We start from the raw sequence: 17697 nt of genomic DNA on the forward strand, positions 1-17697 counted from the left end.
CATTATTCTGAAAAGCCCATTAAAAAAATCTAACCTAAGTTAGGCATATAACCAGTATTGGAGCCGTAGATTCCTTGCAGGACTTTGACTTTAAACTACAGTAACTAAAATACGATATTATGCGTTCAAAATGTGTCAGTCTTGTAGATACAACTTTCAAAGTTTTGTTCTAAACTGTTTTATTCAAAAGCATTATTATAAAGTTGAACAATTCGATAGATTTACCGTGAACATAACTGATATATCCCGAATTCGTTAAGTAAGACATGAAAGTTTTCAATGCAGGTCTTATCTCCATCCCACAAAGATGTAATATTTTATTATTTTTGCTTTTATTGGCTAAAGTATTACTATAGAGTCCCTAAGTAACATGATTTGCTCCCCAAGAGCCCCTTTCTTCTTCAAGCTACTTAGAAGTAACATAAAATTTAAACAACAAAAATAGAAAAGTTTCCTCGCAACTGTCAAAACATGCTAATGTCATACAAAGCGAGTGTGGGTGGAAGTTCGTAACTTTCCCTTTTATGAATAAAACTAATGAAAAATTTATTGTTCAGCTTTAACACTTTTGCAGTAATCCTGTCTTTTTGATAGGATCAACATTTAATCATCCCAAAAGGAGGGGTTGGAGTAATTAATGATTTAGTTTAGTAATGATCGTTAGATCAAAAAAGTCAATACTAGCACATTCAAAGAGAAAGATAGCTATTAGTTTATCAAAGATTTTTTAAAGAAAGAAACATTTATATTTAGACTCAACATGAGAATATAACTAACCAAAACACAAAAAGGCAAAGAAAAGAAGAACGAGGACAATGAACAGTCAGTGAAAAATAGAAAATAATGCAAATATTTCGGCTAAGACCTCCGCTTGACCGTCCTCAGTGAAGAATAAACTGATAAACAGAATAAACTGAGTTACCCTTTCACCGCTACTGAGAAAGGGTAATCATATTTGAGTTTTGTTTTAAGGTTAGGTATTTTTATCAGTTTATTCTACACTGAGGACGGTCAAGCGGAGGTCTTAACCGAATATTTGTATAATTTACAATTTTTTTACTGGCTGAATTTTTCAAAACTTCCTATGCGATTGGATTTAAACTTACAAGATTTTTCAAGAAAGGGCCCAAATATTAAAAAAAGGGTATTAGATACTCGTTCTTATTTTCTTTGCAATTTGGTGCTTTGTCATGATTAGCCAGTGTGGTCTCAGAAATTATTTATATAACTAACCATTATGCTCTTAACTTATTGATTAATTGTTAACGGTATTTAAACTTGCCAAGATGTAAATACCTTTGCCGTGTTTTATCAATGAAATATAATTCAATCCCTGTTCATTTCAATGCATGTGGCAGTCTATAGTTACATTTGTGCATAGAATAAGGCTGTACCGACTATAGGCTGTAGTAAAGCTATAACGAAAGGATTTTGACATACTGAGACTTTAAATTCAATATCATGTTAAACCACCAGAGTACGTATTATTCCTTAGATTTAGTTATATTCTGGCACGTAAATTAGATTTAATCAATAAAGTTATTACAGAAACATTGTATATCACGATAGGGACTTCCTTAGTTCTCCGGCAAAGTTTCACATTATAGGTGTATCATGTGCGTACCATTAAACAGATCAGAGACCCTTGCTTTGTTTTTTAATGCCTCTTTAGGCTCTCAACCTTCAAAATAGCCTTTGCTTTGCCAACAGTTACTCCCACCTTATTCGAGGTTTCCAGATTTAACCTTTCAGGAGCTATAACTAAACTTAATAGTTATAATTTCCATTTTTGGGTCGCGACACTCAATAAGTTTTAAAACAATACGTAAATCAATCTTTAGGTTAGATATACACAGCGGCTCAACTTTCAGATTCAATGACAGAAATAATGAATGAGTGATTAAAAATGTTAACTAATTTATTTTTACTTTTTTCTTTGCATCGGGATGGCCTTAGTCCAAGCACTTCATGATATATACTTTGAGCCGATAAGAAAAATAGTTTCTCGCCCCTTTTGGGCCCTAGTTTTGGGGGGACCTTGTCCCCAGACTAATATTTTTACATTAAATCCTCTTTGGCTAAAAAAATTACGATCTAAACTTACAAATTAATAAGGGACAATAAGTTTTCGGCCCGTTTCTTGGCCCTTCTAATACCTTTTTTTAAATATTTGGGCCCTTTCTTGAAAAATCTTGAAAGTTTCAAGCCAATCGCATAGGAAGTTTTGGAACATTTTGTGGCCCCATATTTGGGGTCCTGAATTTTCATCTTCAATTTTTTGTTGTGCTTTAAGATCCCCATAGACCAGACTTAAGGAATATGTTCTCTCTAAAACAAACAAATTAGCGGCAAACCCGTAGCTGTAACATACACAAAAAGGACTATGGAAGAGATTGCCCTATACAATTGAAGACAACTTGTTCGATTGGAAATAAATGGGAGCGATTATTATGAATTCAAGGAATGTTGAATGGGGATCCGAATTGTACATTTCTTATTTGACATATGATTGTTTCGTAACATCAATATATTACAATATCAAAATATGTTTCAGTCATTATAGTTCATTGTAGTCATTATAGTCATATAGTTGAAGTAATCAAATTTCAATTTGATGTAATCATTGGATGTGATATTCTAAAATAGTTGAAGTAATCATTGGATGTGATATCTAAAATTTATTCCGTGAAGGTTAAGATATAATTTTCTGTTGTTTGTTTGTATAGAATACCTGTTACTTCTTATCAATGCCGAAAAGGTGTGATTACTAGAAATTATGATTTGTCAGCAGCACTAGTAAGCATATTTAAATACCATTCACCTTTTATTTTTTTGAATTTGCAATAAGCCTGCAGCTGTACCTTACGCAAAAAGGGCAATATACTTATATCATTGGATTCACCAGTCTCAGATCTATCCATTCACAGAGCAAGAATTGTGATAAATTTTATGCCAAGCTCCAATCTACAAAAATGTGGAATTTAATATTTTTGCCAGAAGACAGATCACGGGTGCGTGTTTTTTTTCCCCAAAGGTCATCGTATTCTCCAAGTGATCCTAGAATGTCGCAAGAGGGCTCATTCTAACGCAAATGAAAAGTTCTAGTGCCCTTTTTAAGTGACCAAAAAAATTGGAGGGCACCTAGGCCCCCTCCTACGCTCATTTTTTCCCAAAGTCAACTGATAAAATTTTGAGATAGCCATTTTGTTTAAAACCATAATTACTATGTCTTTGAGGATGACTTACTCCCCTACAGTCCCTGGGGAAGGGGCTACAAGTTACAAACTTTGACAAGTGTTTACATACAGTAAAGGTTATTGGGAAGTGTACAGACGTTTTCAGGGCGATTTTTTTGGTTTGGGGGGTGGGGTTGAGGGGAGGGGGCTATGTGGGAGGATCTTTCCTTGGAGGGATATGTCATGGGGGAAGAGAAATTCAATGAAAAAGGCGCAGGATTTTCTAGCATTACTATAAAAGAAAACAATGAAAAAATAAACATGGTTTTTTTTTAATTGAAAGTAAGGTGTAGCATTAAAACTTAAAACGAACAGAGATTATTAAGCATATGAGGGGTTCTATAAATACTTTAGCATAAAGAGCGAGTATTTAGTAGGAGATAAATACTTCGCTCTTTATGCTAAAGTATTTTTAGTAATTTCAACTATTTATTCTACGGCCTTTCTGATTTAGGGGTCATTCTTAAAGAATTGCGACAAAATTTAAGATTTAGTGTAAAGAGCGAGGTATTAACGAGGGAACAAACCCCCTCATATACATAATAAGAATATAAGAACATAAAAGTTTGTTACGTAAGTTAATCCTTAAGTTACGTATACTTTTTACTAATAAAAACGTTCGTTAAAAATTAAAAGTTCTAGTTGCCTTTTTAAGTAACCGAAAAATCGGAGGGCAACTAGGCCTCCTTCCCCACCCCTTATTTCTCTAAATCGTCTGATCAATACTAAGAGAAAGCCATTTAGCCAAAAAAAGAATTTAATATGCAAATTTCATTTTAATAATTTAAGTGCGGAGAGCCAAAATCAAACATGCATTTATTCAAAAACCTTCAGAAATTAAATAAAAAAAAAACTAGTTTTTTTAACTGAAAGTAAGGAGCGAATTAAAACTTAAAACGAACAGAAATTACTCTGTATATGAAATGGGTTGTCCCCTCCGCAATCCCTCGCTCTTTACGCCAAAGTTTGTCTCTTTGCCACAATTTTATTTTTTAAAACAATTAAAAACTTTAGCGTAAAAAGTGAGGCGTTGAGGAGGGGATAACCCATTTCATCTACGGAGTAATTTCTGTTCGTTTTAAGTTTTAATGTTGCTCCTTACTTTCAGTTAAAAAAACTAGTTTTTTATATTTAATCTTATAAACAGGACGGTCAAGCAGCTGTTGACAAAGTTGAGCATAATCCAACCAATACATGATATTCCTTCGAAACTTTCATATGGATACGTTATGAGGACATTTGCTTCGAGGAAAGCACTTAAAGTTAAGTTTTAATCTACAGGATAACATTACATGTATATAATTTGAGTTGTATGTGTACTATGTCACCAACGAAATATTGCTATGCGAAAATCTTAAGAGTTTTTCTTGAACCTTACTGTAAATAGAATCAACAAATAAATTCTTTAAAAAAGTAAAATAACCATAGTATGATATCTATTATAGGTGCGTGGACCGGAAGGTACCAAATATTTCTCTTGCCTCGGGTGCTGACAAGTCTAGATCCGTCCCTCCATCAAATGGCCTGAATTTTTGCGAAATTTCACTTTTTTAAGATCCTTAAAATTAGGCATAATACTGGTCTTAAACTGGAGAACTCTTCCAATATGTAGCAAAAAGGCGAAACAATCTAAATAAAACACCTTGGCGAAACAAGGACAACGAATCCAAATCCTCCAATATTTTGAGGTTTTGCATGTTTTTTTTTTTCGGTACATGTTTTCGTTACGTTACGTTTTATGCTAGTTACGAGTAGAGAGTTCGTTACAAAGTTGGAAAGTTAGTTACGCTGCTGAAGCTTAACACGTTTTTCTTCCCTTACATACTCCAGATTTTAATATGTCTTCATGTCTGACACAAAAATTAAATTGCTTGTTATTTAATACTTTTTAATTCTTAAAATATTTCACCTTTAGGCTACAAGCCAGTAAATAAAGGAAAATAGTTGTAAAATTTACACATATTTCAAAAACCAACGCAAAGGAAACTTATACAAAACTTTATGAAGTACATGAATTTCAAATAAACGAAAGTAGTTGTAAAATTTTACACATATTTCAAAAGCCAACACAAAGGAAACTTCTACAAAACTTCACTGATTTATGTAGCACGTGATGTTTTTCAAACCAACGGTTGATGCGGGTTTGTCAGCCACTATCCTTTTCGTTTGTCCAACGCTTCTCACGTTATATTTATACAATGGTATATCTATATTCAAATATTTATATTTGAACATTACATATTAATACTATGTTAATATTAATCGAAGCATGCTTCTTTGAGACTATGATTTCTCTTCTATAGAGACTTCTTAGCATTAACCTATATTCACGCCGCCAAATATGATGCCAGTACCTCCTGAGTCAGCTCTTGTACAACCTGACAAAATTAGAAAGAGGACTTTCCAATTTAGAAAGGAAAATCGTGACAGAGTTTAAACATATTATTTTATTTGGCACTAAAAAGAATAACAGCAAAACTTCAACTTTACTGGAATGCAAGCAGTTCAATAGCATATAACATATCAACATGAAAAAAGACAGCAAAAACAAGTTAAAAAGGAGAAAACTCGGTTTTCTTAAGGGAAAGCCTGAAACGCTCTCTTATAGAGATTTTGGCTATACTAAAAAACAAACTATTATAATGATGCGAGAAACAATCTTGGAGAAAAAAAAAAAACATTTATGTTCCTATATCCATAGAAAGAATTATAGTAAAGCCAATTTCTTTAAAGGTGGGCTATAAGAATAATTCTAGAGGATGAATATTTGGGTATCTGTAAGTGGTTTTTGGAATAAAAATGATTCCATTAGGTGACCAAACAAATAATGTCATTACGCTATTTACTTAAACAATGGCTGCTTATCTACTTAAAAAAAAGTCGGCTGTGTTTCATTGACCAGATTTTTTTCTTTGCAATTAAAGAAACTAGAAAAATGGTACTTTAATGAGAAATTAAGTAATAAAGGAATTTCTTCAAGTAAATTCGTTGCCGTTCATTACAACAGCGTCAAAGAATTTTCTTCGAAAACTGACACTTTGCTAAGTGGTTATTACTAGCCATGACACGGCAATTTTAAAAAAACTTGGGAATTATTTTCTTTCCTTAATTTTAGTATTAATGGTAAAACGGACATACTTGTAAGAGTATCCAGGGATTTGATCTGTTCTATTCATATTCATCAAAAAATAAGGAATACTCTACATTTCGAAGAGTTTTTCTACACACGAGTGGGATAAGTGATGATTAGAATATGAAAAACAGGTAATTAAACCCCGCTCACGAGCCACAAGATCTCTTAATCAATAACCATACGGCTCAAGAAGAAAAGTAGGCCAAATCCTCCATAACCAGCAAAAAGCCAGTTGTTTACCACGATTAGCCTATCCTCGCAGCCTCAATCATTTGAACCTTACCACTGAAGAAAATAAAACAGAGAAAATACAAACAGAAGAGTCTTCAGCACTGTAATATAAGCCATAACTGAATTTTAAAATCTACCAGCACCAATGACAATGTAGTGTTTTATTGTAGCTCTACACAAAAAAAAAAAAAAAAAAAAAAAAAAAAAAAAAAAAAAAAAAAAAAAAAAAAAAAAAAAAAAAATAGAGAACAAGCTCAATTCAATTTGAATTAAAAATTATTGCATTAAACAAATCTGAGAACCTCTTTGATATAAACCTGTACTCCAAAAGCAACTAATCTTTACTAATGTTTGAACTTGTAAACGTAACTTCTAAAATGTTAGAAAAGTTGCTGAACATCTCTACGGACACCTGATTGGTTTTGCATACATGACAACAATGAGCGGAATCTTCTTGGCCTTAATTTTGTTCTCAGATCTTGCCAAACACTTATTTTACACTTCATTATAAATTAGCTTCACAAATATTCCAGTCTTGAAGAATTGATATGAAAAAAACTTTGCTCACTTAACTACGGTAACGCGTTATGATTACGGGTAGACTCCCGTAATTGACATGACGTTCAGGCCACAAAGGGGCACTGCCGCCTAGCACAATATCTCGAGTTGCTTTTTTTTTCAATTTACCCAAGAAGTCATCGAACCATCCAAATTTTGAAAGGATTTCCTTTTAAACTATTCACGAATCACATGGAAATTCATAAAATCACTGGTACTGTGAGAACGATCTAGAAAGTGAAAATAAATTGACACCACAAGGATTCTATTAAAACAAGATATTTCAATATTCTACACCAACATGGCGTCATCTATAGCTATAAAGATCATGACATTACCACATAATTCACCATAGGAGTTCAGCATGATTCGACTAAGACAGCTCATGTGCAATCTCGACTTCACAAATGTGTATAAAGACAACGACATCATCGCATAATTGGCTATAGAACGCCACAATGATTCTACTATAATCAACGATGCTTCATGATTTTACTCAACCCAGACATCATCCATGGCTAAAAAACCCATGAATTGAACACATAAACCACTATAGGAGGTTAGCTTGGTTTTACTAAACCACCTCACGATTCTGCCACACCCTGTCGTCGCAAATGCCTATATAGCATCATATGCCCTGATTTGCATCATATGCAAATGATTATATACCATCATATGCCATCATGATGATGCCCATAGCATCATCATATACAAAACATTGCAATTACTTTTACTAGAATGGGACATAGTTTATACTTACGCCATCCAGACGTTACCCATGGCTACAACAACCATGCAATCACCATATAAACCACAATGAGTTTTCAGAGACGGCAAGTTATCTACGTCAGTTTACCTATTTTCTTTGTTCCCTGCATTGACCTGATTCATGAGCATCATGGGACTTTTCAAAAAGGACTACGAAAACTACTTTTATAATTGAGACGACTTATTTGAAAAACTTTTTCCATATGGACTATCTATTTACTAGTTATTATATTTTCGTATTTTAATTGCATATTTAACAGAAAGCACTATCTCGTGGAAGAGTTTCGGCAGCTTTGAAGGATAATATTAAAATGTTAGGGTTGACATCTAGTTAAATAAAGCATTTGATCAAAGCTGGATAAAAATCAGGAAATTGGCAATGCTCAATCAGAAACAGTAATTTAATGGAAAATGGGAAAACAAAAATTAGCATGATTGTTCTTTTCACTCAGTGAAGCCTAAAACTTCCCAGGGAATAAAAACCGAGTCATCAAAAATCTTATGTTTACACTTAGAAAAGAGGTAGAGAAGGAAAATACAGGTATACAAAAGAATGCCCAAAATAAGGAAAAATTGTATCAAGGCATAGAAAGAATAAACTTGGACATCATTTCGAGGAACCAGATAAGTAATAAACCAGTTTTCTGAATCCGATTGCCACCATTCAAAGTTAAAACAGGCAAAATGCCCGACAAAATTCAATTGATCAAACGGAATTTCAGAATAACTACCCCGGGAATAGTGCCACGTCATACTCCCAATAAAACGATAACAACTATGGATACGTACATGAAGGAGGGGGATTCCTCCACTAATATTTCTCTGAAAAACCTTCACTCTCTCAGCAGGTAAATCCTCTGACACATTCCCTGCTACGGATCAAACTTCTCTACCGCACAGTCATTAGCGGCAAAAATCAATGCGCCTTGAAAGACTTCAGCACTACTTACGCATTCGTTTGGACAAGCACCCTCCTCCCCCGTTAAGTCATAACAATCAAAAATGCAAAAAATAACGAGAAGAAAATAGATTTATCTGTAAAGAAAGATAAATTCCTCATACAATAAGTTAAAGTTTGTCTTTGGTCGCATGATTTAAGCATAAAAGTTTGGTACCTAGCGATGATGGTATGAAGAGGGAACTTAGAGGAGCTACTCTACATGATTGCGCTGAACTGCAATACACTCAAGAGTGAATTACCCCTTTAAACCCTTAATGCTCGCTTTGCCTTTTCAGATAAAGTTGGTAGAGTAACTTCAACGCAATTAACAAATCAATGTGAAAGCAATAAGAATGATGATGGTCCCCTTAAGACGCTTATTAATTAGTCATTGGTTCTGGCGTTATTACTTTGCAAACTTTGCGTAAAAAAGTCGAATAAAAAGCCATGGTTTTGAAATGGATTTTGACATGTTTACAATAAAATCCCGATAACTGGTCAATTCGTAGGCTGCGTAATAGGCAAATTTTCCCTAATGTTAAAAAATAATTTCTCATTTTCCCTAATGTGGAAACTGGGGCCAGTAATCTAGGAAAATCAAGCAACTAATAAACGGCTTTGTGAGGCGTGGTAAGAACCTCTCTGTTCGTGTGCAACTTGATTGGTTGAGTTTTAGGCACTGTTTTCCGAAAAAAAAAACCTGCATTTTTTTTCCGAAAAAAATGCAGGCGCGCTATTATAGGAAATTTAAAAATAATTTCGAACTAGAAAACTGGAATATTTTAGACTTTGCTACGTAAAAAGGGATACTAAATTCCAATAAGGTAACTAATCAAACTCCTCCTAGCGAAAGTATTCATTCAGAACTTCGTTTGGCGTATATAAAAGCCGCGAAAGACAGGAAATAAATCTAAGAAAGTTCAGTGTAAAATATGAAATATAGAACAGCAGGACAATCGCGTACACAGAAAGAGGGGGGGGAGTCTTTCCAAGAACTGGAGATTTTCTCAATAAATGGTAGAAAGATTTTTTCATTGTCTAACATATAATTCGCCTATCCTTTTCGCTTATTTTTAAATTTGACACCCCCCCCCCTCCGAAAAAATATTGTGACGCCTTTGAGTTTATTCCTGCAAATATACCAGCAACAGGAACAAAGACAAAGAAAAAAGAATGGCAGACCGACTTGTACTGGCCCTACAACCAAATAACCATTGGTTCTGGCGTTACTTTGTAAGCTTTGCGTAAGAAAATCGAATAAAAAAGTCATGGCTTTCAAAGGAATTTTGACGTGATTACATTAGGAAAAGGAATGGCAGATTGATTTGTGCTGGCACAACAACCAAATGGCCATTGGTCCTGGCGTTACTTTGTAAGCTTTGCGTTAAAAAGTCGAATAAAAAAGCCATAGTTTTCAAAGGGATTTTTCCAAATGGCCAGTTACTGCCCGCGAATAAAGTAAGGCTTACAAAAACCAAAGTAACAGCCGAGTGTTCCACCGAATGTATTAACAATCTTGGTTGGATAAAATACATATGAGCCATTTTGAAGCCAAATTTAAAATTTCGAGGTTTCAGCGTAAAGGCATGTGGCTTTTCTGATTTCCAAAGTTTGCACGTTAATAATCGATGGGGCTTCCTGTGAGTAGCAGGATAAGTTTCAATCTCAGTTTTCTGAATTTCAGTAAATTACAAATTAAGTTTTGCTTTTACAGCAAATTAATGTTCTATTAAAACTTGAACTACATTTATAATGAAATTAAAAAAAGAAGAAAAATCCAAATGTTTAGATGAAATCTCAGTTTCAGAAAACTAAATTCCTGAATTCTACATTTTAGTAAATGGGTTAAACAGACTGAGTTTGAATTGAGGTTTGAAAAGAAAGTCACACGATACAATTGAATTACTGAAACAAAATAGAACGACACTCAAATGAGCTGACATAAGTTGACTATACTTAGACAAAGAAAAAAAAAACGAAGAAAAAAAAAATACTTGAATTTTTTTCCGCCGGGCGATCCGTTTACTATAGCTATTGAATATTCATCTTTTGTCTTATTTTCCAAATTTCTTTTTTAGATCAAATTAACTGATTTGGCAACTAAATTCTATTTTTATGCAGATTTGACAACTGAGCCACTTATAGAAGACAAGATACAATTTGGCCAAGGGCCCGAAGAAGGGTATAGCCTTCCCTTTGTAATCGTGGAATACCTAAATAGCTTTTAGAAGAGATTTCTTAACAAAAACGCAGGATGAATTAAGACCAAGATATGTGCTTTGGCCCCCCCCTTAAGTTAATGCGGAAGAGGGCTACAGGATGAAATGAGAATAAAATATGGATACTGCTTTTTTGCAAAAATAAGTGAACTCGAGTAAACTGGAAACTGAACAAATTATGAAATAAACTCTAAACAGTATCTGGCAACTTCACTCTGAAAATCAGTACCTAGTATTAAAGATGAAAAGAAGAAATGAAACTTAATCAGGAGTTATCGTTTTAGCACGTGACTGTCTTCTTTTTGCAAGGCCAGACGTTGCAACTGGCTTTAAGTTTGGTCGCTCATGAGGATTGGTAAACGCACGCAACGCTGCCGTCAAATTGACCTAAAAAAGAAAAAATATATCAAGAATTGTTACACAAGGCTCTGAATATATACCACTAAAAGCCTATGTTCGAACACATATATAGTTATCTACGTTGAGATTACACGGAGACACCAAGGCCCCACAGAGCCTCCTTTCAGCTTACATGGCTTACTTCAAAGTAGGCACATACATGGGCATTCATTTGAGAGGGGCAAGAGGAGCGAGAAAATATATGATCTTGAAAGGGGCAAGTCACAAAAACTTTGCAACTTCAGGAGGAACGGCCCAGAAGCCAAACCCTCCCATTTTGTGCGTGTGCTTCTCAAGTCCTACTAGGTGGCAACCATAACAGTAATGTTGGAATCCCCATGCCAAGATCAAGACTGTCACATATTACAGTGACAGGCAATGTGGCATATTATCACTATTCACTGAATTTCTAGTAGCTTACCAAAAGGTGGCCCTAGGTTTGCAGTTTTTTTCCCTTCGTCATTCATCATCTTCACATCTATTCGCTATTCAATCATAGAACGGCTACATAAAAACACTTTCTGTCGTTGAACCTTTCCAAATAGGAATTCGGGCAACGCCCCCACAGGTTGACATGGAACTTTTTAGGCCATTATGATGATATCCCAAATTTGGCAAAAACACTTCAGTTCCAAAAAAGAAATCCAAACTCTAGGATGAGTTTTATTCCATGGAACCGGACGAGACTATAAATTGGGAAAAAACGGAAGGGAAGACAAATTAAATAAATCGCCCACCATTCTCTGTATATTTCTTTTATGGTCAACGCTACAAAGTGAATATAGAAATCTAATGAAGTTGTATCTGTCCCCCGAGGAGGAAACTTGTTAGAGCCTCCAATTTTCTAAGAATCTCCAGAGACAGCTCCACTACAGTTTTCTAAGTCCAAAGGACTAGGAAAATGACAAGGTTAAATAAGGCTCTGTTTCTGAGACCTCGACAAATTTCTTTTTTGCGCGGAATTAAGTGTCACGTTTCAAGAAGATGTCTTGGACATTCTTAGATTTCTAAGAATCAGTCGTAATAGAAAAGGAATGACATTAGGTTTCTTATATCTTGCTGTATTTTTAGACTTATTTTTGAGAGTCTAGAGAATAGGGGCTGAATTACGTTTTTATACAATGAATTCCACAATCTTTACTAACAATCGAAATAAAAGATGAAAATCTTAAGTTAGATGATGGTTGGAATAGAGTCAACGGAAGAGTCTTGCACAATTTTGTCTGTCATTGCAAAAGGTGTTTACTTGAAGAACAAATATTTTTCATGGTCTAACCTCAGTTCACTCGCTAATATTCTGGCAAAAATACCGTAAACCTAGTCAGGTGAAAATATCCAATGAAAAGAAATATATAGTAAAACTGAATATGAACAGAAATTACCGCAAATGCAAATAGGGTTACCACCTACCTAAACTCTCTAAAGGCAAGAACAAGTTCGTTTCTCTTTTGTGAATAGAGGGTGATTTACATAATTTAGGGATAATGGCAATGGATTTGCAGGGCTAACGCGGATCCTACAGGCACACTTATTAGACCCTCCAACAATTCTAAACAGAGCAGCTCTCTAAAAATTTTGAGCCAAAACCCTAGGGGCTTACATGAGGCAGGGGAAAAAGGGTAGGGGAGGGGGTATCCAAAGATACTGCAACCGGGTCTCCCATACGAAGTGGTCGACAAAAATAATACATGGGAAGCATAGGGCTATTTACTAGAGCATCACTAACGCGGTATGTCTGATAAACAAGAATTCTTTATTCCTTTAAACATAATTGTTCCGGCCAGAGGAATGGATTTTTATGCTTTTATTAAACGGTTCGTGGTAATGAACTGCAAGTAAGGAGCAAACCGGCTCGATAGTAACCGAAACTCTAAAACCGGAAATTTGATACCAATAGATATATCAACAGAATCGGCTAAGGTTGGTAATTTCAGTTATACATGTTTCATTAAGTTTAGTCTCACCCATCAAAAGCTACAAGCCCGAGAAAATTTGCGCAATTTTTGAAAAAAGGATGAAACAGCCCTTAAAGATCGTATAATCTTTGAAAATGGAAAATGGAGAAGGCTCATTCGAACGGAAATTAAAAGTTTTAGTGTCCCTTTTAAGTGAGCAAAAATATTGGAGGGTAACTAGACCCCTTTCACGCCCCTTTCTTTCTCAGAATCTTCCGATCAAGATTTTGAGAGCGCCATTTTGTTAACCATGGTAAAAAAGGCCGAATAAAATATGCCTTTGGAGATATCTTGACCCCCACAGCCCCCGGGAAAAGGTATTAAAAGATATTTAAAGTTTGCCCATTATTTAAGTATAGTATTTATTATAGGAAGGTGTGGATACATTTTCCGGGGGGAAGGGGCAAACTTTCTGCTGGGGGATTTTCCACGGGGATGATTTTTCATGGGAAGGGAAGTTTTAAGGGGATGAATTTTTCAGTGGAAATTTTACACAGGGGGAATTTGCCAGAATTCCTACGCGAAATTCTTCTCATGTCTTACTTTCTCTTTGCCGACTCAATTTTACGTGTGGAGATGATAAGGGCAATTATCCGGGGTAAATTTTCACCAGGATCGAATTTTATAGAGAACTAGCTGTTGGGGTGGCGCGAAGCGCCACCCCAACACCTAGTTGGTGGGGGCGCTTCGCGCCCCCCCAAGCCCCCCCGCGCGCGTAAGTCGTTACGCGCCATTGTAGTTGTGTCCCTGTGTCCCACCTGTGAATATAGATATATATATATATATATATATATATATATATATATATATATATATATATATATATATATATATATATATATATATTATATATTTTTAACAACGTAAAACTTGCGAATATACAACATTCTTGGCTGTCCCATTGTCTGTGCATATAAATAGATTGTCAGGTTTACCGACTCTTGGACATGCAACATATAATTGTCCATGGGAAAAACAATCTGTATTCAGATCTATACCTCATTATTCTAATGATTGCCCTTGAGCTTTGTTGACGGTGAATGCTATTCGAACATTCCCTGTGTCCCCGTCGTCATTTATATATCCCCCTGTGCCCCCCGGCGTCCCCGTTGTTGTTGTTTCCCTGTGTCCCGGTGTCCCAGTCTGTAATTTCTCTTTGAGTGTCGCGGTCGTCATTTATATTTCCTGTGTCCCGGTGTCCCGGTCGTCATTTTTGTCCCGGTCGTCATTAGTGTTCCGGTGTCCCGGTCTGTAATTTCTCTTTGAGTGTCCAGGTCGTCATTTATATTCCCTGTGTCCCGGTCGTCATTTGTGTCCCGGTGCTTTGTTGATGGTGATTGCTAATCGAACATTCCTTGTGTCCCGGTCGCTTTCTCTTTGATTGTCCCGGTCGTCATTTATATTCCCTATGTCCCGGTGTCCCGGTCGTCATTTGTGTCCCGATGTCCCGGTCTGTAATTTTGTCAGTCGACAAACATGACGACAGTCGACACACAAACATGACGTCACTCCACAGACAACTTATTTTTATATATATAGAAGATATCCGTGGGGAGGAGGGATTTTTTCGTTGAGATGGAGCCAGATTTCCTGGTATTATTTAGAAAACGATCGAAAATTAAGTAAAACATTTCTTTCAACTGAAAGTAAGGAGAAACATTAAAACTTCAAACGAACAGAAATAATTAAATATGAGAGGAGGTTGCTCCTTGTTAATACCTTGCTCTTTACGCTAAGTTTGAATTTTGTCACAATTCTTTAAGAAAGACTCATGAAACATAAGGTTATTTTAAGTAAAACAATAAGAAGCTTTTTTAAGTAATAAACAAAGAGCGAGGTGTTCAGGAGGAGCAACTCCACCATATATGTAACAATTTCCGTTTGTTAATTTTTAATATTGCTCCTTACTTTCGGCTGAAAAAACTTTTTTTTAATCCTAAGCAGAAGAAGATCGAATATTAGCCCACGTTCAGTTTTTTATCAGACCACATGAAATCGGCTACCGTCTGACAAACTTTGACCAATATGGCAAAGTTTTCTCGGTGGACTAGATGGTAAAATGAGATGACTCTCTAACAGTTTCTTAAAAAAAATAAAATAAAAAATAGACAGAACAGCGGAAAACCTATAGATTCCCGCTCCAAAAAAACAAAACAAAAAACAAAAACAAACAAACAAACAGAAGAGATGTAATTTTGCGTCTTCCGGATTTAACTATGAGCCGAAGCATAATTTAAGGGGAAAAGAACAAAGGTAGATTAAGAAAAAATATTGTCATTAGAATTTCCTTTGGTGTCTTTATCTTTTTGGTGCATATTTTGTTTTTGTAAAAGAAAGCTAGACGCACTCCTCAGGTGAAGTACTGAGGAGGTATTACTGCTTATCTACAGTCATACACCATATTCATGCCATATTCAGCAGGCGAAGAAGCTCTGTGAGTTAGGGTGACCCTCCTAAATAAGTCCATGATTGTTGATACCATGTATAACCCTACAGCTTGCAAGATTACCAGCTACCTTGAAGCCTCCCTCGAACACATGTGGGGTAAGTATGATAAGTCTGCATTAACCTCTATGGAGACTTCAAAGTCCATCATAGCGTATGACTTTGCAGCAAAAATACTGATAAGGAGGGGTCAGACTTGTATGATATATCTCTTTCTTATCGGCTGGAACAACTTGTTGATTTCGACACGCATCATGGCCCAAACAAATTATCTTGTTTTGACCTCTTCCTTAAAAATCATCCTGACTCCTTTTCGGTCGACACTCATGCTTTCACAAGCAACAATGTTATCATCATTGCCCATGGAAACCTTCGTATTCGGCTTGCAATAAAGCATGAGCGAACAATATGACAATACAATAGAGGCTTCCTCCTTGAAAGCTCAGGCACAGCTACAGAGAAGTACCATCAGACCATAGTTGACTCTGTCGAAAAACATATCTCTTAATAGTGGATTCAGGTATCCAGTACAGACAAACCTTGGTTTAACACCGAAGGCTATCCGAGCAAAGCTAAAGGCATATGAGGGATGGCTACTTTCAAAAAGCGAAGAGGACAGAATTGCATTCATCAACACGCGCAAAGATGCAGTTCGTGCGATTTGGCTGTCCCTTTTCCAGTATAAGGAGAAATTCGCCACAAAGCATCAACATGGTTCGTCAAAGAGTTGATGGAGAGTTGTCAAGGAGGTTTTACCGTCGTCCAGGGGGACTTGAATTCCTTCTCTACAGATAAAGGGGACTGCAGTACAAAGATCCACAGGCAAAGACTGAAGATCGATTCTCAAGTCTGGATGACGACGGTAGAGAAGTGCCAAATTTCTCCGACCGAACGAGCACTGTCCTGGATCGCGTGAATTTTTCTGCTCCTAAGATTTTTTCACATTTTACGGCATCTTGATGTGAACAAAGCCACAGGTCCTGACAACATATCGAATGTCGTCTTCAAATCTTGTAGTGCTGAACTAGTTGGACCTTAGTCATTGCTTTTTCGGATATGCTTTCGCTCCGGAAACTTCCCTCGATCTTGGAAGTCCACTCACGTTATAACTATCATAAAGTCAAATGACAATCGAACGAGCGTGGAATCCTAAAGGCCTATTACCCTCCTCTCCCGTGTTGACAAAGTCTATAAGAGCATCTCCAATAAAAAATTTCAACAGTCCCTGGATTTAAACGATCTTCTAGGCTATCGCCCATATGGATTGTGCCGCGAACACTCAACATTAGACTTCCTAAAGGCCCAGCATCAGGCTTGAATCAAACTTATGGCAATGGGATACGAAATTAGGCTATTATGCTTATGGCACCCTGGCCTGCTAAAGAAACTCAATGCGTATGGATCGTGGATGCCTGTCAATAGCAATTGAGATCTTTCTTTCCGATCGTTCACTACGTGTTGTTCTCGACCAGTTTATTACTAGTGAAAGCAGGGGTTCCCCTAGACAGTGTCTTGGGACCTACACTTTTCCTCATCTACATAAAAGACATGGGAGACAACCTTGCAAGCCCTCTGCATCAGTTTGCCGACGATACCATGACACACTCAACCGTCCCAAAGAACCATGACCCAACCTTCGATTCTCGCTTTCCCTCACTTTCCCAAAAAAAGATCTTTCTAAAATTGAAAAGCCGTCTGGTACATGAATAATCAACTTCAATGCATCGAAAACAAAGGAGCTTTTTATTACCCGATCAAAGGTGCCACATACACACCGTAGTTTCATTTTCAAAATTGAAACGATAAAGTGAGT

The 17697-nt window shown here is 36.0% G+C and overlaps 1 protein-coding gene across 2 annotated transcripts in view; it reads right to left on the bottom strand.

Moving 5' to 3' along the window:
* Positions 1 to 5668: 5668 nt before the first annotated feature.
* LOC136037006 (ribosomal protein S6 kinase 2 beta-like) overlaps positions 5669 to 17697 on the bottom strand; it is an 884370-nt gene continuing 872341 nt past the window's right edge. Inside the window, exons 18-19 of one of the 2 annotated variants that reach the window (XM_065719428.1) lie at positions 11315 to 11472; positions 7252 to 7388 (exon numbers count right to left, since the gene is read on the bottom strand). In XM_065719428.1, coding sequence (XP_065575500.1) covers positions 11347 to 11472 — 126 coding nt within the window. In that variant the 3' untranslated portion in view covers positions 7252 to 7388; positions 11315 to 11346. Of the gene's footprint in view, positions 11473 to 17697 lie in introns of both variants that reach the window. The other variant, XM_065719419.1, reaches the window with a different exon arrangement.

This window comes from Artemia franciscana, chromosome 2 (genome assembly GCF_032884065.1).
Source record: "Artemia franciscana chromosome 2, ASM3288406v1, whole genome shotgun sequence".
Taxonomy (NCBI): domain Eukaryota; kingdom Metazoa; phylum Arthropoda; class Branchiopoda; order Anostraca; family Artemiidae; genus Artemia; species Artemia franciscana.